At 38.3% G+C, this 23835-nt stretch overlaps 1 protein-coding gene across 3 annotated transcripts; it reads right to left on the bottom strand.

Annotated features, from left to right (window-relative positions):
* Positions 1 to 823: 823 nt before the first annotated feature.
* Positions 824 to 20074, bottom strand: zgc:171775 (STKc_p38 domain-containing protein). Of its 3 annotated transcripts, XR_006379434.1 has the most exons (14): positions 19941 to 20074; positions 17492 to 17621; positions 15336 to 15394; positions 14942 to 15053; positions 11787 to 11816; positions 6465 to 6512; positions 6115 to 6229; positions 5907 to 5978; positions 5556 to 5635; positions 5277 to 5355; positions 4734 to 4907; positions 4489 to 4533; positions 2215 to 2413; positions 824 to 1180 (listed from the first exon to the last, which is right to left on the bottom strand). XR_006379434.1 is itself a non-coding variant. In XM_044210346.1 (13 exons), exons 1-13 carry the CDS (start codon positions 20072 to 20074, stop codon positions 1158 to 1160), a joined length of 1101 nt encoding a protein of 366 aa, XP_044066281.1. In that variant the 3' UTR covers positions 824 to 1157. The 3 variants fall into 3 exon arrangements, 2 of the variants coding, with proteins under 2 accessions (XP_044066281.1, XP_044066279.1); XM_044210346.1 differs by lacking the exon at positions 2215 to 2413; XM_044210344.1 differs by lacking the exon at positions 824 to 1180 and having other exon boundaries at positions 1187 to 2413.
* Positions 20075 to 23835: the final 3761 nt, after the last annotated feature.

Here is a 23835-nt window from a genome sequence, read left to right as displayed (position 1 = left end):
GCATCAGGAGCAATGAATTTTTAAAATACCTACAAATTAAATCTTCTGTTCTGGCTAAAATAAAAATCAGAGCCACAAACTTAGAACTTCCACCTGCAATATCAGACTTGGTTAACATTCCATCCCGAAAGAAACTTCTCTCTAAAATATACAAAATCATTTCAAATCAACTTCAGACCATTTACTTGCCAACAATAAAATGGGAATATGATCTCTCAATAGCTCCTGATGCCAACTTCTGGACCCAAATTTGCAAAAACATCTATCTTATGTCCAAAAATGCTAATCTTCAATTAATACAATACAAAACACTTCACAGAACACATTACACGCGCAATAGATTAGCTAAAATGGGTTTTACATCAGAAATTTGCACACATTGCTGTCAGAAATCCACAGATACATACATCCATGCAACCTGGCACTGCACTCCCATCAAACAGTTTTGGGAAGAGGTCACACAGACACTATCCGCTTTAGTGGGCTGCCACATCCCACTATCGCCCTCTCTCTGCTTGCTAGGGGACCTCACAATAATTACTGATAAATCTATAAACTTTAAAATTCTCCTAATAGCTCTAACCGTCGCCAAGAAAAGAGAGTTCTCTTATATTATATTAATTATATTACATTATATTATATCACTAGCTAAAGTTAATTGATTCATTGAGAGTGGTGTGACAATGGTAATCATTACATCGGACAAAAAAAAAAAACCCTAATGCAACAATAGTGATGGTGGGATGGTGGGTGAGTGATTGTAATGGTGATGACAATGGTAATAAATGGGCATATATATACACACACACACACACACACACACTTATACATTTACACATTTTTATTTCACTTCTGGAATTATGGAACTACTAGATTGTTGGTTACTGCACTATTATAGTCTGTACATCTGTCTGTCTGTCAATAAAAAAAAATTTAGAAAAAAAAAAGAACACTTAAGAAAATTCTGATTGACAATCTTGATTTGAGCGCTTCTTCATATATGCATTTTCATTTAGTAATAAGTCTTTACAGATCAATCCATTTTCTTGCCTGAAGTTTTATGCATTAGTAGAATGCTAGCCTGCAGTAAGCTTGGGCCAGCCTTGACACATCAGGTGAAGGCTGGAGAGTGAGTTCAGATGTCCATGGCTCCAGGCTTAAACTTGGATGGAAAACCATTCTGCAAAGTCAGAAAAGAAGCACATTTATTTCTAGCATAATGTTGTCTTTATCTTATTGTGACCAAAAGAATTGTTAAACACACCTTCAGAATATAAACACAAATAAATGTCATAATTTGATGCATACGTCTGTGTTAATGTGACACAGCTTAAAATAGGGCTACTGCATAATGTAGTTTACCAACCGATTGCATTAAACATGAGTTGAGCCTATTACTGATTTCACCATCAAATAATGCTTTAAACACTTTGAAAACAAATAGATCTACACATTCATCTGAACAGCATTTTTCAAACAAAAATTCATCAAAAAAACCCATCAATTTTAACAGTACAGTAGGCCATACTGTATGCACACAACTTAGGCCATGCTGTATGCACACAATTTAACAAATACATTAAACCTGGTTTTTGAATGGCATTTTACGGTTTGCTGCAGGTGGGGGAAAACTTTAAAATAGCACAGATATTAACGATACAGTAGGTCATACTGTACGAACACAAATTTAACCATGAAATCTCGTCTGAAACACGACAACTGGCCTGTAGCAACCATCGAAACACTCAAACACAGTTAACCTGTGTGGAGCAGACTGGAAGTATCAACCTGCAATCTGCAATCTACACAAAACCATGCGCTGGTACAGACACCTGTTTTACCATTTTCTGGACATTGCCACCTCCAACAGTTTAATTCTCCACAAGGAACTCTGTCTGACCCAGCAAGCATAACCCATGACACACAGAGCTTTCATGGAGAAGCTGACTGCTGAGCTCTGTGGCAAGCCTCTCCTCACAGCACCTGCGTGGGCACCTGCAGGTCATCTTTCTGTGCCTATCGCTGATGTCCATGCAACAGGCCCCTGTGCGAAAGCCAACTCACGTCACAGGAGGTGTGAACATTGCCAAAGCCAAGGCCAGCAAAAGGACACACTGTGGAAATGCAGGGATGTAATGTTGCCCTCTGCATGCAGCTGGACAGATACTGTTTTGCAGCATAGCATGACATACTGAAACATGAAAACATGCCTACTATGTAAATATTGTAAATTGTTTTCATGACGGACTCCGGGCTGCTTCCCTGAAGTGACGTGTGGTTGCCAGGCAACAGGACTGCTTTCTCTCGGCTGTTCGGCGCAGGGAGTATGATCATCAGACTTATCCGTTGGCACCAGTTGACACACTGGTTGGTGGGACTGGCGTAGACAGTCTTGGGCAGACATGCAGTCTCTCTTGAGGGTTGACAGAGAAATTATTTACTTTTACACTATTCTTAACTTTCACTAAATGATTTGTTAAGCATAGTTGTAGAGATCTAATTATACATGGTCACTAGAGGGCAGTATGGTTACACAATAGACACAAGCTTAATTCCCTGAGTTCGTATCTGACTCATTTTACATCGTCCAAAAATATGTTAGATATAACATCAAGACAACATTTTTCCACTACTATGAACTGAGTTACTAATTGATTGAATATTCAATTCACATTGCATTCAGGCTTGGGCTAAAGGGGAAGAATATAGAAGTGTTATAACCAGGAGACCACTTTTGGCGATCTGGTGACCATCACTGCTATAGGTCAGAATGAGAAGAAGAAAGAAAGGGGGGTTACTGGAGTTTGTATGTGTGTCTGAGTGAGAGAGAGAGAGAGAGAGAGAGAGAGTGGGGGGAGAGCAAGGGATTCACACTTGGGTGATAACACAGTTTTTAGGTCTACAGTTTCAGCCAACTATAGACCTATATCTAACCTTCCCTTTCTCTCTAAGATCCTTGAGAAAGCAGTCGCCAATCAAGTTGTCACTTTCTAAATAACAATAGTTTATTTGCGGATTTCTATCAGTCAGGATTTAGAGTGCATCATAGCACAGAGACAGCACTGGTGAAAATTACAAATGACCTTTTAATTGCATCAGACAATGGACTTGTCTCTGTACTTGTCTTGTTAGATCTTAGTGCTGCATTTGACACCATTGAAAATCCTATTACAGAGACTGGAATATTCAATTGGCATTAAAGGAACTGCACTAAACTGGTTTAAATCCTATCTGTCAGATCGATCTCAGTTTGTACATGTTAACGGTGAGTCCTCCATATGCCAAAGTTAGTCACAGAGTTTCACAAGATTCTGTGCTTGGACCGATTCTATTAACCTTATATATGCTTCCTTTAGGCAATATTATTAGGAAACACTCCATAAACTTTCATTTTTATGCGGATGATACCCAATTATATCTATCAATCAAACCAGATGAAACTAACCAGTTAGCTAAACTTCAAGCATGCCTTAAGGACATAAAAACCTGGATGACCTGCAATTTTCTGCTGTTAAACTCTGACAAAAACTGAAGTTATTGTACTTGGCCCCAAACACCTCTGAGACACATTATCTAAAGATATAGTTGCTCTAGATGGCATTGCCCTGGCCTCCAGCACCACCCTAAGTAACCTGAGTTATCTTTGATCAGGATTTATCTTTTGACTATATAAATAAAATTGAATTTAATTTAATTTTGATGTTTCCTTCTTTGGAGACAAATGTGTTTTTTTATACATAGTAAATTTTTGATTTAAAAAAAAACCTTGTTGAAAATGTGAAACAACATGAAAACATGCACATTATGTAAATATTGTAAATACTGCGTTTTTTCTGTGTGTTTTTATACATATACTGTATAGTAAATGTTTGGTTTGAGGAAAAAAACCTGTTGCAATGCTCATTTTTCATTTGCAAACATCTCATGAAGCGTGATATGTAGTATGAAGTCATTATTCAGTCCCATTTTATCCAGTCCTTCTAACATTTGGTGAAAGTAGTGACAGACAACAATTTTATTCAAAAAACGATATTACAAAATTTGATTTTAGACATTTAGTATACATTTATCTACTATTCATATATTCTACTACTTTTGTGAACCTAAGCCCTTGGTAAACCCATTTCAAGCACCAAAGAAATTTGTCCACATGAGTAAAGGTATGTTTTCACAAGAGATTTGAAGAATTTCAAAAATCAGACTTTTCAGCTTTAGGGCAAAATTATCTCTTTACACAATGCTCTAGGTCAAATGGTACCTCCTTATACAGAGAGCTGAAGATTTTCTGCACATTTTGATATAAAACACATGGGTATCATGTTATGCAAGTGCCTAAGGTGAATTTAAGAAGATATGTAAAATCAGATGCGCAAAAAAATGACTTATGAATATTTTATGTGTTTTGTATTTGTTTCTCTGAGCTTGACAGGGTACAAAAAAACACTAGGAGGCACCAGCACATTACAGTGTCCTACATGGCTGTCTTACTGGGGTTGTCAGGGTCGAAGGTCATGATCTCTATGTGGATAAGACCTGATTGGATAAAAAAAGGAAAGCAGTATTAAACATTTAAAGTGTCAATTCAAACCAAGTATTGAATGTATGTATGGAATACTTGACATTAGTTAAAATCATTTATTCTTCATTATCTTTTAGGCTTCATATGTGCATTGTAAAACTTATAACCTTACTGTAACAGTCACCTCCAGCCTCTTCTACACAGCCATACTTACTCTTCCACTCTCCAACAGCAAGCTCCAGGCTCTCGAAGGAGTCGTCATAAGGCTCAGAGTCTGGTTCACACTCTGGGTCATGATATTCAGCTAGGAAAGGATGCGACAGTCCCTGCTTAGCTGTCAGCCTTGTCTCTGGGTCCAGCAGTAACATCTTCTCCAGTAGGTCTACAGCTAGAAGCATCAAGACAGAAAATACATTTTTACAATATTTTTTAGTATTTTTTTAATTTTCTCAAACTTTACTTGGCCATGAAACTGAGGTTTCTGGCTTTTTGACTCAAAACTTATTTTCCAGTTAAATCTCCCCATTCGCTGGAGTATCAGAGTCTTTAAATATCCTATTTGTTATAAATTGATAGCACTGAAAAATTATGAAGTGGGTACAACTTTCATATGCAAGAGTTTGTGGGGCATGGTGGTTCATCTTGGTAGAGAAAATGTGGCAAAGACATGCAAAGAGATTAAGAGAGGTTAACTCAAAACAAATTGGAACATGTCACAATGAATTTCAGTTTGAAGTCAACAAGCAGTTCAGCACACCATTTTCATCCATGGACGGAAACACTTCTTTGAAGTTTTTCTTCCTTTGCGGAGGAAGACCTTGCACATATGATTGCGCCTGGAAAACAGTTAAGGGTGGTTAAACTTCATTTCAAAGCATGAGCTTAAAATACAGAAAAGAATATAACACAAATAGGCTAAATAAAGCGTGTGGAATTTTCCACTGATATTTGGAAATACACACTGTGTTTATGAGTTGTCTTAAATACCAAATATGACAGCTTGAATAATAAAGCATGCAGATTAGACAAAACTTACATCTTTACTCTGCATCTTCTGAACCAGGGAGAAGTCTGGTGTTCCTGTCAGACGGAGGATTTTCTTCAGCTGATCAATACCTGAACAGGCTGGTTAAGGAAGCCTCATAATGCACAGCACACACCGTATAGATCTGGTGTCAGAGAAGTCACATGCATTGAAGTCATGTGGCATTTCTGCAAGTCTTACATTTGGCACATGACAGCATACTGTATTACAAAATCTCGCAGCTGCACCAAAATGTTCTATATTTAAACATTAAAAATGCATGGGACAGTATAAGTTTCTGGCAACTGTAATTGAGCATACACAGTTTTATTACAACGCAGTGAGCTGAATGTGTGAGGATACTGTCATGTCCTTGGAAAAGCACCTGGCCAGTAATCATTTCAACCAGGATACAGGCGGCTGACCAGACATCCACTGTGAAGGAGGGGGGCAGAGAGAGAATTTTAATAATAAAAATGCAATACTTTGTCGTAGCAAACTGCAATATTCTCTTAGATTTTTAACAAAGTGAAAATGTCTATTTGTATTTAAAGGAAGGTAATATTATTACCTGTCTGACTGTAGTGCATCCAGTTGAATATGACCTCTGGTGCTCTGTACCAGCGCGTCACAACATAACCAGTCATTTCACTCTCTGTCTGTCTTGCCAGCCCAAAATCCAGGATCTGAGAATAATTACAGTTAGGTTCAGCACTCAGAAGCTGAAGTGATGTCAATTTTGGTCTGAATTCCTGTTGTATTTGCTGTATTTAAGTTCACTTGTGTTGACTGTTTTGCACATTAACTCATGGATAAAAGGGTGAATTAAATGTCTAAAAAGTAAAATGATGAAACTAATCATGTTGACCAGAACAATCTGATATGCAGTTTTTTTGTTTTGATTTTTTTTTTTAAACTTACCTTTAATTCACAGTTCTCATTCACAGCAAGGTTACTGGGCTTCAGATCCTAAAATCAAACCACACGAGGTTTCTTAATAACACAAAGCCTATTATGACTTGTACTGAATACACTATGAAATAGTTAAAGCAATAGTTCGACATTTTGGGAAATACGCTGATTTGCTTTCTTGCTGAGAGTTAGATGAAATGATTGATACCACTCTTATGTCTGTACGCTAAATATGAAGCTACAGTCAGCAGCTGGTTAGTTAAGCTAAGCATAAAGAGTGAAAAAAAGGGAAACAGTTAGCCTTGGCTCTGTCCAAATCCCTCTCTAACAAAACAAAGATCTGTGGCTCCTTATGGGTGCAAAGCCCAAAGCAGTGGCCATTTCTACTCCTTGCCGAGTCCCAGTGGATGCATGGTCATTCGTCAGCGGGGGCGGTCAACAGGTTTGACATCCTGGATACGCAGGACTTTCCTACACTAGAGGGTCACTCCCATTTTCCAGCAGTCAAGTCTCCCTCCTCCTATCGCCGCAAGTTACTGAAAGAGGCCGTGATCAGGAGAAGCTCTGGAGGTCTCATTCATCCAGAGACAGCACCTCTCGCCGCAGCAGTCCCCGGCCACGTCTATCCCAGGGACAGCTGATGGAACTCTGCGGTCTCCACAATTATCGACTCTGCCTCCTCTCATCCCCCCAACTACACTAATAGTTGGAGATTCAATACTAAGGAATATCTGTTGCGTTAATGCGGTCACACACTGCTTTCCTGGAGCTATGACCCCCGACATCCTCGAAAAGCCCCAGACTTCTGGTTGTGATACCACCCGTCAGCAATCTGAGCTGATGAAAGCAGACTTCATCCGCCTCTTTGACCTGCTCAACAACAGTGGAAAGCATGCTTTCATTTCGGGTCTAATTCCTACACTGGGTCGTGGAATTGGATGTTTTAGCAGGATCCTCAGCCTACCTGGCTCCAGTCTGTCTGCAGCCATGACATTGGCTTCATTCACAATTTTAACTTATTCTGGGATCGTTCTTCCTTGTTTGCAGAAGACGGTCTTCACTCAAAGAAGTCAGCACGCTGTACTGTCCTCCCCACGTAATTGACTATTTACATCACCTGTTTCCCCTGACTCTTTTTCTTTCTCTTCTCTGCCCACCATAAACAGCCACGCACCCTCTGCTGTCACTAACTCCCCCTTGTGGACTGATCATAGTGCTGCTATATGGAGCCCGGATCCCTCTAGCGCTACTTTTAAAATTCCTATGGTAAGTTTGCATTGGTCGTTAATACGAAACAGACACAGCCGACATAGCAATAATAATAATTTAATAAAAGATCTGGGCCAGAACCCTACCTCCAGTCTCAACTTCAGCTGTAACCCAGCACAGACTCTTTAAGATGGCTCTTCTCACTGTGAGATCCCTCTCTAACAAAACAGTTATTTTAAATTATTTTATCTCTTCTACTGACTCAAACTTGGTTGGGTGTGGATGCACCAGCAACATTTATAGAAACCTGTCCATCAAAAATTATGTGTTCTCCCATTCCTGTAGAGAGGGTAGGAAAGGTAGGGGAACAGCTGCAATACTCACTGAAACTCTAAAGGGTAGAGACACTGACCTTGGAGCATTTGTTGTTTCTGTCATGGTTTTGGGTCTTGTTGTTGTTTGGGTTTTGTTGTTTCCTGTTTTATTTTGTAAGTGTGATGCCTCATGTGTCTTGTATAATTTTACTTCCTGTCTTTGTTTGCCTTCCCTCCAGTTTTGATTGTTTGCTCCACCCTAATTAGTTTAACCTGTGTCTAGTTATCCTGCCCTCACCTGTGTATATAGTCTGTGTGCTTTCCTTGTTCTGTGTCATCTTGGTTTGTGTGCTTTGTGGTTTAGACCTGGTAATTTCTTTTGGGCTATTGAGAAAGTGGTTTAAAAAAATAATAATAATAAATTGCTGTCTTACTCTTGAAGTGACCTCAAATTTCTTTACAAATTGTACTCCCTCCTCAACTGTCTCCTTAATGCTTTTAACAATAAGTTGGTTACAGCCCTTGATGCTGTTGAGTCACTCAAAATAAGAGAAATATTTAAACCATGCCATGGACAAATAATGAAACCACAAAATTAAAGAGGGATTGCCAGATCACAGAGGGCAGATGGTGAAAAAGAGATTTTAACCGAAAAAGTTAAATAAAGCAATTTGGACTGCTGTCAATTTTATCTTTCTAACCTAATAAATTCTAACATAAGCAACCCCACCTCGATCACCTCATTAACCCTGTTACAGACCATAGCAACCATCTTATGGCTTCTAAATGTGATGAATTTGCAGACCACTTCAAAGAGAAGACAGCCAACATCAGGTCTAGTTTCTGTCAACTCCAAAATACCATAGCAGCTAAAGAAACACCCATCATACACTGTGAAGCCCTAGACAGTTTTAGCCTGTTTGACGCTGAAATGCTCAGGGAAGGGGCAACAGCACTGAAGTCCTCCATATGCACCCTTGACCCAAACCAAACCTCCTCCAACTATGTGTTTTTAATTCATTGTCTGAGGAAGTCCCTTTCAATCACTCAGTGCGTATTCCCCACAGCATTCAAGACAGCACTTGTGAAGCCTCTTTTAAAAAGAGTAGACTTAATCTCTCAATACCCATCAACTACAGACCAATCTTCAATCAAAAAACTTGTGTATATTTAATTAATCAATTTTATTATCTCAAACTATGTTAGAAATGATTCAGTCTGGTTTTCGGGCTAATCATAGCACTGAGACAGCCCTAGTCAAAGTAGTCAATGACACAAGGATACATCTAGATGCCAATAAACCTTCAGTGTTGGTACTACGTGATCTGAGTGCTGCTTTTGATACAGTTGATCACAAAATTCTTTTAAATAGACAAGAATCACATTGGACTGTCAGGAACCGTTTTTAACTGGTTTTCTTCTTATCTGTCTGGCAGAGAGTTCTTTGTTGCAATTGATAACTTCTCCAAAAACTCCAAAATAACCTGTGGGGTTCCACAAGGATTGATTTTAGGACTACTTGTTTTTAATCTGTACAGATCCAACCACTTAGAATTGCCACCTAGGCCATGCTAGGGCCCAGGCAGATCTGTGGCTGGCCCCAGCAGGGTTTCTGGTGGGTACTTGGCTGAAATTAAATCCCCCTTGATGACGCAGTGAACCGCTGCCACCTCGTAACGCCCCTAAGCAGCATGTGTGGAAACCAGTTGCAATACTTTATCCATCCACCGGGAGGAGCAGTGATTATCAAAGCTGAAGGTTACTGCTTCTCACACGGAGCATACTTTTAATGAGGCGCCTGTCATTATATCATAAGGTCATGAAAATATTATCCTGAGGTGTTAGATTAACATAAAATATTGATTATTGTTCAAATAGCCTAACTTCTATTCTGTGCCATGAAAGCTCAAAGAGATTCCAGCAGGATCGAATGTTATCAGCCGATTAATTGGGAGTTATCAGTTGTCATCGGGAACATAAATATAGATTTTAAAAATGTAATGTTTTGATGTGCCGTGCCACTCAGATCCTCTGGCACGAGTCTGTTAGTTCTTCCAAAATGCAGGACTAAAACTTTTGGTGAGGCAGCTTAAAACCTACCTCTTCAGCCAGGCTTTTGATTAAGACTGGTTTGTAGACATTATTTATGTTTGTTATTTTATTATTATTATTATTATTATTATTATTATTATTATTTTTATTATTGCTTTTAATCTTTTTTTTCATTGTCATCATTTTTATCTTTGAGACCCAGGAGCATTGGCTCCAGATTTGGCTTAAAGCTAAAAGGATAAGATGGATTGATGATGTTTGGTGTTATTCTCTTCTGTTTGACTCTGTGCTGATGAGAAAAGCGCACACACACTAATGTATAAAACTTACAGGAAGCTGCTGACATTTGAGTTCATGTACTTTCTGCTAAGTCAGGCTGACCATGCCAGGTCAGGATGACCATAGATACATAGTACTTTCGGGAAACCTTTGTTTGGTTGATAGTTTCCAGAGAGACAGGGATCAGTTTTGGGAATTACGCACGAAACTCTTTTGGAAATGTCATTTTTGTGTATGTGTAAAAAAGAGAGCTTTGCCAAGCATAGAAGGATTGTTTCTTCATATATAAATGCTGTATGTCTTCAGATTTTTCAGTGACTCTGCAGACCACTCTGCATTTGTTATACCTATTTCTAAAAATGAAGGATTCCTGTCTCCTGCCGATTTCTTTGCCACCATAGTTTTCTACATTGTTTTTTCACCGTTTGAGGTTTGATTGGCGCTCACTCAATTATGTCATCTTGTTGTGCCCTCTCATTCTGCAATGGTTTAATGCGGTATACTGGCAACCAACTGGAGAATTGGCACCACCTACTGTGTATCTCGTCGATGAACCAACTCCTAATAATCACATTATGGTAGTGGATGGAAACAAGCATTCATTCGCATTCTCTTTGGACGATTTTTGGGCCAACAACTGAAATTACATTTGGGAATATGGCTTTACGGTTACTTAGCTTTATAAGTATGGGAATGTGACATGGTATTATTGATGGTTACTAGTGGTGAAAATGGCTTAAATACATAGCTGATGTGAGGTATTATGGCCATTCCCACTCAATGATAATTCTTTCCCTTGTTTTCATGGTAGAATGGAAAACCAACCTGGTAGATCACAGGCCCAGATAGGCTATTGGCTCATTTCTTCAAATTCATATATACATTTGGTCATGTTGTTGTCATTGTGGGATGAGAGATAAAATATTACTTGGTGTCCAGTATTGTACAGCTTGTGCATGACCGGAATCAATTGTTGATGACATTTATTCTTTGCTCTGTATGATCACATTACAATGTTATACACCTTAATATAAGCACAATATGATTTAAAAATGAAAGATGAAATGTAGTGAAATCAAGAAATCCTTGCTCTCAAACCTGTTCTGGTTGATTGCATAATAAAGTCACAAAAGTACCGTTATATGTGGGTCAGCAGAGGACATGAGCATTTTGGCTGTTCATGTGAGTGTGTATGAGGCAGGTGAGGATGTGTCTGCAAACAAAAACAAGCAGGCAAAATCCAACTTCATATTTAAGTTGTGGTATCAATCTTTTGATCCAAGTTGTGTGGACCTGTGCATAAAGCAAGTAGATTGGTTGATTCAACTTCTGCTGGGACTTAACTCTCTGCAAGAAAGTAAATAAGCGTATTTCCCAAAATGTCGAACTATTCCTTTAAATGTACAACTCAAGTAAACACACATTGATTATGAGTGAGACACATCGGCTACAGCAAGTGATGTATATAAATACCAACCCGATGAATGATCCCTGAAGAATGAATATACTGTAAAGATGGAGAAAATATATTTGAGCACACAGTATAAACCAGCATAGAGAGACATACTGCACATGCACAAAGTTTAGCAGAGCACACAGACCCTCAATATGACTCTCTAAATGGCATATTGTAGACTTGTGTGGATTTAAAATAAAAAAGCATTGCATATCACAAAGTCTCCACCTGTAGCCGATTGTGAGGGCTATGTGTTGTGTATTTTTCAGCCCTCACAGCACTCTTCTGTGAAGAGAATATACATATACATAAACAGATAAGAAGGGGATCACAAAAGTTTGCAGCAAAAAGTTTGCAGCTAAATAAAGTTAGTATTGAACTTTCCGGTTGAACTACTTCCTTTTTCGTTTGCATTGAGCACTCTTGGATACGCATTGACTGGAAAGGCATGAATAGGATAAAGCGGTCATCACCCACATTACACATTCTGTCTGTGAATGGCATTTATAGTTCCTTAACTGAAAGCATTACTCTTAATAATCTGCTCCTTGTACTTCCATTGATAATAAATGAATATAATCTAAAATGATGCATCCTGCAGTTTGTGTACAGTGGGTTTATCAGAGCTTTTTGCTGAAAATGCAGAGTGCGTTGAGAGTGAATTAAAGCAATAAAGTTGTGGGGTGTAAAACCAAACAATGATCTGAAGATGCTAAAAAAGCTCTGTAGAGCTGAGGGGAACTGCAGAGTCAGGTGATAATTCTCTGTGGGTTCATCACGAACAACTCCTTTTACATACACATAGTCCTTTGATCCACTGTTAATATAAAAATTTTAATTAGAGCAGCTTTAAGTAATATTATCTAATGTTATTTTTGGACCTTTTTTGCCTTTTTTGCCATAAAGTATTTCTGATTCAGATTTTTATGTTGTGTTACTGACAAATTCTACTTATGCCCCCAAAAGGGCTTAGACAACATTTGGCCCACACAATATTTATTGTGACACCAGGTGTCAAATGAATTGTGATATGGAAAATTATAGGGAAATGCATTAGTAAAAACAAAACCTTATATTCAAGACAAAACGTAGCCTTGGTGTCCAACAATGACTGAAGTTGTACTTGACTTCGCTTGGACTGAATGGTTTGAAGTAACAACACCCCATAATTCCGCAGAGATCTCCAGAGAGAAGTTTTAAAGAATTCTGTTTCTGATTTTCATAGAAAGAAGCTCAACATGTAAATGTGTAGGGCAAAGTGTTCATTTTGGGGCCTAAGGATTGCATCTCTTTTTGCAGATGGTGCAGTCCTTAGTTGATGGGCCGTGACCTCCAGTGCATACTGGGTGGTTTGCGTCAATATGTGAAGTCTGAGACCCTGGCCCTGCCTAATAATGGTGATTTGGGCCTTTCAGGTTAAGAGTAACTTGCTACCTTAAGTAAAGGCTTAAATTATTTTGCTTTTTTTGTTCTTGGTGTCGTTCACTGTCATGTGGATGTTGTTCTGGACTGTTCTTGTGAAAAGGGAGCTGAGCTTGAAGGCTAGGCTCCAGGTTCTATGACTCCAGCTTCTACTCTATACTTTTGATGAGGGATCCCATGCTCACTTATGATCATGAACTTTGAGTTGTTTACCAAAAGAATAAAGATTGCCCACATAAGTAGTTAAAATGAGTTTTGTATGCAAGCTGTCTGGACTCTACTTTAACAAAGAGTATGTCATGGAACCAGATAGGCAGCAAAAAATGGATAGGTGAATGAATGGATAAATAGATAAAGTTAAAACCAAAAATATTGGGTGTTTTAAAAATTATTTTGTGAATCCATTTCAAATCTATCTTGCACTTCATACTGTGAACTCATGCACATCCCTGTACAAACAGTCATTTAATTTAAATAACATCATATTCTTTACATTTTTTAATAATATTTTTTCATATCTTATTGTCTATTTTATATTTATGACTTTGCCTCACAGTAATTGCTTGCTATCTTTCTTTATATTTTTCTACTTACTATGTAATACCAAAGCAAATTCCTTGTATGTCTAAACCTACTTGGCAAGAAAGCTGATTCTGAAAAATTTGGTAACTTACTAATTAAAAAACAATAATCAAATTAAACTTTTAATTGACACCTTTTAATGCTCACACAACTGACATTATAACTGCTGTCACTGCTTACATACCACATGATGCTTCAACTATTTACAGTACACACACTTCAATTTGTCCCTGGTGCTTTGTTGTCAACTGAAATTTCAACTGCTTTCAACTCTCACTCTTCAGCTGATAATTCCACTGCATTTATATCTTACGCCGGGTTCAGACAGAAAGCGGAAAGCCGCGATATGTCAATTCTGCATGAGCAGTAGCCAATTCACACCAGAATTGCATCTCGCTCTATGTTTAGACACAACTAACAAATATGTTACAATCACAATCAGCAGTCATACTATTTCTAATGATTATAGTAGATGGGCAGATTTTGAAATGTCAACATGTGGGGGGAAAAAATCGTGGGAACTGAAATTCCAGGAGAACAGCAGGGAGAGAGGCAGGAAAATCAAACAGGGTTAGCAAGCGTGGGATGCATATTTTATCATTTATCAGATTCAGATAATTTATATCACATACAATATATAATTTATTTTGTTTATAATAGATTATCAGTGTGTTTTCTTGCCAGATTTGCTTAAGGCGCTGCACAGAGAAAATAGACCAAACGCCAAAACTATCACTGCAGATCGTTAGCCGGCTGCAGAGCTCTGCGCGTCCTGTCTGAACAGCCCAACTGGTTAACATGGGCACTGAAGTGAAGTGGGCAGCGCTTCGCCATGCCTGCTGTCTGAACCCGGCATTAGTCTTCAACTGACAATTCAACTGCTTTCAGTGGTTACACATCAAATGAGACTTCCAGCTCAATTTATCACACTTTGATGATTTCAGTTCCTCTCGGTGCTTGATCTTCAATTGAATCTTCAACTACTTTAAGCACTTTCAATTTAACTATTTCAAATGTTTTAGCAGCAAACTATTTTCAACTTAAATTTTCTTCAGCAAATTTCGTTTCTTCTAGTTTTATTGTCTATATTATACATTGGTTTTATAATGTATCTCAGTATTTATAGTAGGTGTATGTATAACAATCAAGTAAATAAATAAATACACACTTACCTTGAGTCCTCTTAGAAGCTGGTAGAACAGGTATGTAATGATGCGATCAGTTAATCTCCGCTGCTTCATAATGTTGCCCAGATCCTGGGCTACAAATGGCATTACCATATAACTAGAGAGAAAGAGAAGAAAAGTGAGGGAAACAAACAGAGAGAGAAGGAAACTATACATAGACAAAAATCAACCAACAGGTAAGGGACATAAAGTACTAAATACTGTTGCTGACAAGAGCTCATTACTATGGTGAGGAAATACAACTGCACAAACGAACCAAAACAACCATGAAAAAGATTGCTCCTTGCTTGAACTTTTCATACATGCACACACATGCAAACAGGGTCTCAACAAGCTGCGACAACTAGCAGAAGAATGTGGTTACTGAATCCCAACTCACAAAGTTTGGAATTTTTCCAATGTGGTGTCAGGTGTGAAGACGTCAAGAAGGCAGATCACCTTTAAGGAAAAACATATTGAACATTAACATACAATATGTCTGTTAATACACAAATCTATGAAACAAATGCACAGCTCTACATTTGTCAAAAGGTCAGAAGTCAGAGTTAGTAACACTGCACAACCCCGGAGTAACCCTGAAGTTTCTGTGGCTCCTGCAACTCTGTTTCTAAGGTATCAGAATGTCTCTAGCAAGGGTCATTGCTGTTATGTTTCTGTACTGCATTTCACAGAGATCGCCTTTAAAGCATTCGTGCATTCATTACTGACATCATTGTCCTTGGATTTTCTGTTTAAGAAGTTTAGCTCATGCTAAAAAAGTTAGTTCCTCTATTTATTCTACATACAAAAACATAAGCTGACAACACAAGATACAAAATTGGTCTTGAGTCTTCAGTTGACATGTCTCCATATGACAAAAGAAACACTATTGAAGGGAAAATTTGGCACATTTAATGTGGATGTCCGATCAGTGTTGATGGTAAATGCAGTCGATTTGAAGCAATAAATTCCTCAGTGCATGCTATATTGACCGAGAAGGCTGAGTTTCCCAAGTAGTTCTTCCCGCATCCAGTGCCGACGTGACAGTGATGTAGTTGGAGGCAAGGAAGAACTACAGGCTACTTCAGTTTAAATTTCTAGCTTCCGCTTCTGGGTAGCAAGCAGACGTGCTCTAGATGCCGCTCAAAAACTTACTTGTTCTCTTCGTTTGTATTGCAAACTAGCTACATTTTCAACAGCAAAAATGGAGGATATGGCTGGCGGGGACCCTCCAGAACCTGAGCCGCCGAGAGCAAACAGCAACTGGTGATGCCTTTGCTCAAATTGCCCTCCGATGCCAACAGAAACTGAAACATTCTGCTGTTTCTGTTGGATGCTGTGACCGACGCCAATCCCAAGAGAGCCCAAGTGTGCGTTACTATGCATGAAAGTTTTACTTCTCACTTAGACAGAGGTGTGCTGGAGACCTGCTTCAGGATCCCGAAGATAAACTGGAAAAGACCACCAAGACCAGCAGGGCAGAGAGGGCAGATGACCATTGAGTGAATTTTTTTGGCCAACAAAGTAATAGTTAGCGTTATAGGCTAGGGGGGTAACTCATACCCACAGGCTTGGGTGATGTTGGACTAATGTTGTAATATTGATCAGTCAAGAGAAACTGTGTGAAAGTTAAGCCTCATTTGAAGCCAACTAAATAACGAGAGTAGTAGCTTGGATGCCGGTAACTTTTTTCATGTTGCTGCTTTTTGTGGAACTTTTACTGCAGCGCCAGCTCAACTAGAATTATCTTTGTTGTTATACGGAAGCCCGACACCGGTGTGTGTGTGTGTGTGTGTGTGTGTGTGTGTGTGTGTGTGTGTGTAAATTTATAAGATAGACATGCTCTGGCAGTAACGATATAGCTACGTGTGAAAACGAAATGGTCAAATGCAGGAATTAATTTGCTTGGCAACGTTGTTTAACTTTAGTTAGCACCATCTCAGAGCTGTAGTGGCCCGCTGGGTGGGCGTGGGCATCAGAAGCTCACACGTAATGCATCCTGGTACATGTAGGCACTGCCGGCATGGCTCCGTGAGCAGGAGAACTCTGCTTAGAAGGTCAATATAGCACGGACTTCAAATGACTACATTTTACCATCAACACTGACTGGATATCCATGTAAAAGGTTTCCCTTTTCCCAAATTTTCCCTTTTAATAAAAAAAACTGAATTTGGTGCCTTCCAAAGATTAGCAGAGTAAAAGGTAGTTATGTAAATGTTTGTAGTTCCTGAAGGGTTCAGTGAAAACACTGAACTCTAAGGGTTCCAACAATACACAACACTTCCAGCTTGTCAGGGAGCATTGATGAGATTATGGGCTCTTGTTGAATGGAACAACAAAGTTTGCTTAACCTCAAAATCATATAATCTCTTTCTTGAGATTGAACAAATACACTCATATTACAACAAAAATTTAACAAGTGGTACTTTTGGCAGGGTATTGTACTGGACTGTATTATATCAATAAAGTTTTTCATGTTATTGTGCCCACCCTCGAACTTAAAAGAAACCGCTCACACCAAATTCCATCCATGCCCACTTTTTGCCATGTTCTTACATTTTCATGCTGTATGTAGCGGAGCAGTCTGAGTTCCCTGTAGGCCCGTTTGGCGTGGATGAGGGACAGGAAAGGACGATACAGCTTCTTGATGGCCACTTTCTCCTTGGTCTTCTGGTCAATAGCAGAACTAAGAGGGAATAAAACACAGTGAAAAGGGCATGCCACACAGGGGATAAATCAGTACACTCATGAAATGACTCATATGGTTACTGTAATCCAGGGCTGCAAATAACGATTATATATGTCATTATTGATAAATGAATAGAAATATTATTATATATATTATTTAATTATTATATAATTAAATATCAGAAGTGTACAATTCAGTCATCATCTCTCCTTATTCAGAACCATGTTGCTCTAACTGTGGTACAAATTTCAAAATTAGAAGCTACCTTGGGAGTGACTGTGTTAGCACCAATTCTAGTCTGATCACAGGCATCTAAACAGGTCATTCATAAAATGTAAGAGCGGTGTCCACATCTTAAAATCCTCAACTTCATCTCTTACTACATAAGTCAGTTTTTCCTAATGCTAGACTGCAGGACATCTCTTTAATCCATTGACTAGAATTAGGTCTCTGAATATCCTTCCATTTTAAAGCAATTACGTGTTTGGCTTGTAACAGACAGAAATTAATTAGTTTGTGTTTCTTAACATTTACTGGAAAATCTTCAGGGTATATATGTAATAAACATTTTATCTTCAGCGGGAACATCCCTTTCTGTCAACTTAGAAATCAGTTCAAGAACTTCTTTCCAGATCATCTGGAGTTTTTTACATTCCCATGTACAATGAAATAGGGTGCCCATTTCTTCATAGCATTTAATGCATTTGTCAGGAATATTGGGATTAAAATGGTGTAATTTAACAGGTGTAACGTAACTTCTGAGCAGCCATTTATACTGCAATAATTTGTATCTGGTATTTATAGTTTGGGTTTAGGCCAGAAGGCATACCTTCTCTTAGTCCTCTACAGAGATGTCCAGCTGAAGATCATTGCAGATGGATATGAAAGGGAGTTTTCTTTAGAACCTGCTAGTAATGTATCATAAAACATGGACAACTGACTTCTGTCATGTAAATGGTTTACCGTGAGTTGTTCAATAGTAGGGTTCAAAACTATTTTTAATTTGGGAATGTATGAAGCTCCTAAATTGGAAGTATCATCTAAAAAGTGTTTCCTGAGGTCATATTTATCTACTAATTGTTGGAATAACATTAGAGTACCTTCATTAAACAGGTCCTTTTATTTTACTTAGCCCTTTATCCATCTAATGTTTGAATCCCATATCACATCTCCCTGGTCTGAAACTATAATTTCCCTAAATAGGTGTGAAACATGAAAGTTTAGTAGTTTAATTTAAAAAGGAGTGAGCCTCATGCCAGTCTAATAGTGTTTTTGAGGAACGGATTAAGTGTATGTTTTGTAGGCATTCTAGTTTGTGATGAATAAAGGTTTTGGTACAGTGGAAGTTCTAATGTATTATTCTCTATCTCTATCCAGGCTGGAACCTCTGTAATGAGAAAATAATACATGGCAGCACAAACTTGGGCTGCCCAGTAATAAAGTTTCATATTAAGCAGCCCTCCACAATCGTATGGTAGGTAAAGGACAGAGAAACACAGTCTAGGATGCTTATTGTTCCATATAAAGCAAATGAAGCTTTTCTTAAATGTGGAGGAAAAGGAGGCTAGTAGGGGGAGTGGAACTGACTGAAAAAGATATAAATATTTTGGCAGGATTGACATCTTAATAATATTGATGCATCATATCATAAAATAAATAAAATAAAAAAAACAAAACAAGCTTGTGAGACACCTATTCATATGTATCCCTCTGTTATCCAAATATAATAATATTAGTATTAAGATCTTGTCTTTTAGTGGCTTATCATTAAATAGAACTGTCTGAGATATCTTGGATTCCTGTAGCCTGGGTTTCTCTATGTTGGTGGAGGAGATTCTTCTCGCATCAGAGGACCTGCACTGACATGCTGACTTGCCTCAGGCAGACAATAGTGCTTCTGTTAGCAGATGTCAGCGTAATCTAGGCCTCTTGGACTGCATGCATCATAGTCTGGGAGTGGAATGCAGACTTAAATAAATATATATGTAGGCACTATTATAGAAAATCATTTTGTTATGCCAAGCATTTAAACATAGATAGTGAACAAAGAAGGCAAGCACCTTTGATCATTTACAAAACAATATCACAATAATATCACACATTTGATCATGTTTACCAGTGTTCCTACTGCTATAATAATAATTTATGTATGTTGGAGGTGGGTAATTGTCATTGTTTAAATGCCTTAATGTGCTTTATTATGCAAGTCATTTTAATTTTCCTATAAGTGATAAGAAGTGATAAGAAAAGACTGACACAAACTCGCGGCACTTTTCTCGTCAGTAAGTCGTGTGCCCCCTCCCCGGGTAAACTCACCACACTGTCCCGTAAGCTCCGGAGCCAATCGGCCGCAGCGCTGTGTATCTCTCAGGAATGTTCCACGTCGTTTTCTGGACCTCCAGTCTATGAAAACCCGGTCTGACTGGGGAATCCTTCACTGGAGACGCCATGGTGCTGTTTTGTTTAAATTTCGAGTCGGTTTTTCAGTCGTAAAACGTTTTTAAGCCTTGGAGTTTCAACCTGCTTGGTGAGTTCTAGCAGCAAAGGTAAGACCAGCTCAAGGAAACGCCCCCGTTTCTCCACAACCTGCCACCTCGTCACACGGGTGCGCTGTCATTCCCACAGCCAACAGTTGACAATATCAGCTGTCAATGACAAGAAAATATGACTGGAGAATGAAAATGATAGTAATACCATAAGGAAACTCCATTGCAGGGATGGAAAGAACAGTAGAATATTTTACTCAAGTAAAATAGGACTACTGTTACTTTAAATATATTTTACTCAAGTACAAGTCAAATTAGGCTACTTGTGTAGAAATGTAATTGTTTTAAAGCGGGGTGGTGGGAGGGTAAAGAAAAAAATGTAGGCTAAATATTGATGATGTTATATGACAGACTTATTAAAACCTATTTCTCCATTCTATAGAAAAATGGCTGTTGTTGCTGGTGAGTACTTACAAAACTTTGATCTACATGCTGTTTTCAAAAATGTTATATTATCTTTTTATCTGATATATTTTTTGAAAATGAACATGTATTTTCAAAACATCACTGAATTGCACGGCAGAGTCCCAGGGACAGGGAAATTAAAGCAATAGGTCAAGAAAGAGGACATATTTCTCAGGTAGGGGATGTGATATATGTTTTACACGCACATATGATACTGCGACTAATATACGCTATTCATGATTCTAACCTGATATATTTATTTTTAAATAACATGATATATGTTTATCATTGCCATTGATTTGATGAAATGCCGAACAACCTGAAAAAATGCAGAGTAGAGGTCAGTATTCTGGATTAAAAAATGTACACTTGAAATAATTTTAAATAACATTGTTTTTCACAATTTAACTTGTGTAAATGTCGGTGCGTGTGTGTGTTTTATATGATCAAAACAGATACTATTAGTGCCTCAGATAGACCAGGGGCAAGGCCTATTGAATACCAAAAACTCCATGTGGAGCCCAATGCGATACTCAATTCCCAAGATTTGGTTGAGTATTCTGTTTTCAAATATGTATAATGTAAACTGATTGTTTAAATAACATATTGTTCATGATTTAACTTGTGTATGTATTTGTGTGTGTTTTATATGGTCAAAACAGACCCTAATTGTGTCCCAGATACTCCAGTGACAAGGCCTATTGAACAACAGGTGTCAGAGGGAGTCGAGACACCAATTGTGATATATGATACTCAGGACTTGGGTCACTATTCTGTATTCAAATATGTACAATGTAATTTGTTTGTTTGTTTAAATAACATACTATTCAAGACATTAAACTTGTGTAGGTATCTGATTGTTTTATATATTTAAACAGAGGTATACGGGAATTCTGGACACCCCGAGTTTGAGAGAGGCGGCATTAATACTAGCCCCAAGTCTTCTGCCTCCTGAATCTGCATCCGAAGAGCCTTCAGAGTTACTGGACTGGACGGACGCCCAGATCCAGTGTTGGGACAAAAGCAGTTTTCCACTGGATGAGCCACAGACATCATCACATAGTAAGAAACAAAGCATCACAGCCACTTCAAAACACGACTTACACATATTCGTAAAAAAAGACCAAGGGTTGGTAAGGGGTAACAAGGCACTGCTATGGGTATGTAGAATAACAAAAGCACTGGTAGTAAAAAAACTCCAAGAGGCTAGCTCTTACGTCTCCCCTTTGAAGGGATATAGGTCTGATGAACACAAAAATTGGTCTAATTCTTGAAAAGTTGGATCTATAAACATAGTGTGTGATCAAACAAGTTGTGTCTGATAACGCTTATCTTATTTGTAGTGTTCAATCATGAGTCGTAAATGCTTACGCAAATCAAAACATGGAAAACGTTGCGCTATTGTAATGAGTGATGATGAGAGTGATAGTGATTATGATCACAAATTATTGCAGTTCGAGAGGCTTTCAGATATAGAGAGTGAAATCGATCGCTATATTAGTGATACAGATTCAGACAGTGAAGAGAAATGCCTTACAGCATATGAAGTGTCACCCACATTCGAAAACTTTACTAATATTGAAAACGAAATTGACACATTAGATGAGGATGTAGAAATGAAACTGCTCAGAGTCTTGAGCTAATGCAAAAAATAGGTACTGAAATTAGATGCCTTAGAATTTATTGAACCTGACAATAACTCACAAACAGATCAAATGGGGGGTTGCACAGAACCACAAAGACAAAACAAACAGCCAGACCCCAAATCCAAAACAGCTCAAATGGAATGTAATGACATACCGCAAAAACGATCCAAGCAGTACAGCACTGAACAAACTGAACGCACAAGACAGGCAGGTGGGATGCGCAATTTTAACATCACAGAGAGAAGAAAGTTTAACGGTGTTTACATTAGTCATTCTTTAAACTTGCCTAGTATCCAGATGAATAATATGGAAATGTACTAAAACATCACATAACAGAAACTGTCTATTTCATCAAAACTGGCTGTGCCAGACGGTGTTTTAAATTAAGTTTTGAGAGGTCCATCAATGTCCAGCGACGTGTGCGTGATGTTAAATACTGGTGATACCCACAATGACGAAACATTTCTGAACGAAATAGACAATGTAATGCAAAGTAATAAAAAAAGAAACAGATGATAGGCTTGAATTTGTTGTTTCAGCGGCATTAAATAAACACGGAGGTGTGAGACACAAATTAGGGAGCATGCCTTATGAGCAGATAATTCAAAAGAAAAGAGCATGTCTCTATGTCCCTTCAAACACAGACAATAACTTGTGCTTCTCCATGTGTTTAGCACGCTACAAAAACCCTGACATGTCTGAAAATGAAATTCAAGAACAGGTGCGAAAAATCCAAGCAGATGCAGGATTTAGCTCGACCCAAAATGTCTCGCTAGCAAATATGTAAAAGGCATACACGTATTGAGATTCTTGTTTTTCACCACAATCACGGTGCTAAAAAATTGGATCTGTACAAGACCCGAGAGCAACCCCTGGAAGACAGAGTATGGCTTTATCTGTACGAGGACCATTATTATATGATACAAAATAAATCAGGATTTTTTGAAAGTGACTGTTACCACAAATACAAATATTTTTGCAATGTATGTCTGTCTGAGGAAAAAAATAAGGTGCCCAGATTGTCGCCGCATTTGCAGATCGGTGTCTTGACACAAAAACACGACAGAAACCAAACATTGCAAAAGATCTAGTCCGTGTGATAAGACAAAATTTGTGACGATTATGGTCGTCTGTATGCAATCAGTTACAACAAAAATGCAGTGAGACATGAATGCCAAAAAAGTAAATGTGGTCTTTACGGAGATCTGTTAAAATCAAACATACAACATCAGTGTTTCATTCAACCAGAAAAACCATCACTGCCCTAAATACATCTTTTATGACTTTGAAACGCGAACACATAACAACATACACTAAGCCGTTTGCTGTGTAATTGATTTTGAAAACCAAATATGGTGTGGCTCTGATGAAAATTGTGTCAATCACTTTGTGAAAAAATGTAGGTAGCCAAAGTACAAAAACTACATGTTCATGGCGCACAATGCGTCAGGATTTGATAATTACATCATGCTGGAATACTTTGCTGACCAGGGAATCACCCCTAGACTAATTATGCGTGGTAGAAAAGTAATATTAATGCACAATGACGTATACAAACAAAGGTGGCTCGATTCCTTCAGTTTCCTTCCAAAGCATTTTGTTGAGAGCTCACGA

This window comes from Siniperca chuatsi, linkage group LG10 (genome assembly GCF_020085105.1).
Source record: "Siniperca chuatsi isolate FFG_IHB_CAS linkage group LG10, ASM2008510v1, whole genome shotgun sequence".
In the NCBI taxonomy this organism is placed as follows: Eukaryota; Metazoa; Chordata; class Actinopteri; order Centrarchiformes; family Sinipercidae; genus Siniperca; species Siniperca chuatsi.
Note: the sequence above shows the minus strand (reverse complement) of the source record. Positions and strands in the feature narration are given on the sequence as shown.

Excerpts from the sequence above, each read along its gene's own strand:
- zgc:171775 (XM_044210344.1), bottom strand. The coding sequence starts at position 20,074 with ATGGCGTCTCCAGTGAAGGATTCCCCAGTCAGACCGGGTTTTCATAGA. Across the intron at positions 6,230-6,464 it reads ATGAGAACTGTGAATTAAAG|ATCCTGGATTTTGGGCTGGC; the intron begins GTAAGTTTAAAA and ends AATTATTCTCAG. Across the intron at positions 4,908-5,276 it reads TCCGTCCATGGATGAAAATG|CTGTAGACCTACTGGAGAAG; the intron begins GTGTGCTGAACT and ends TGATGCTTCTAG.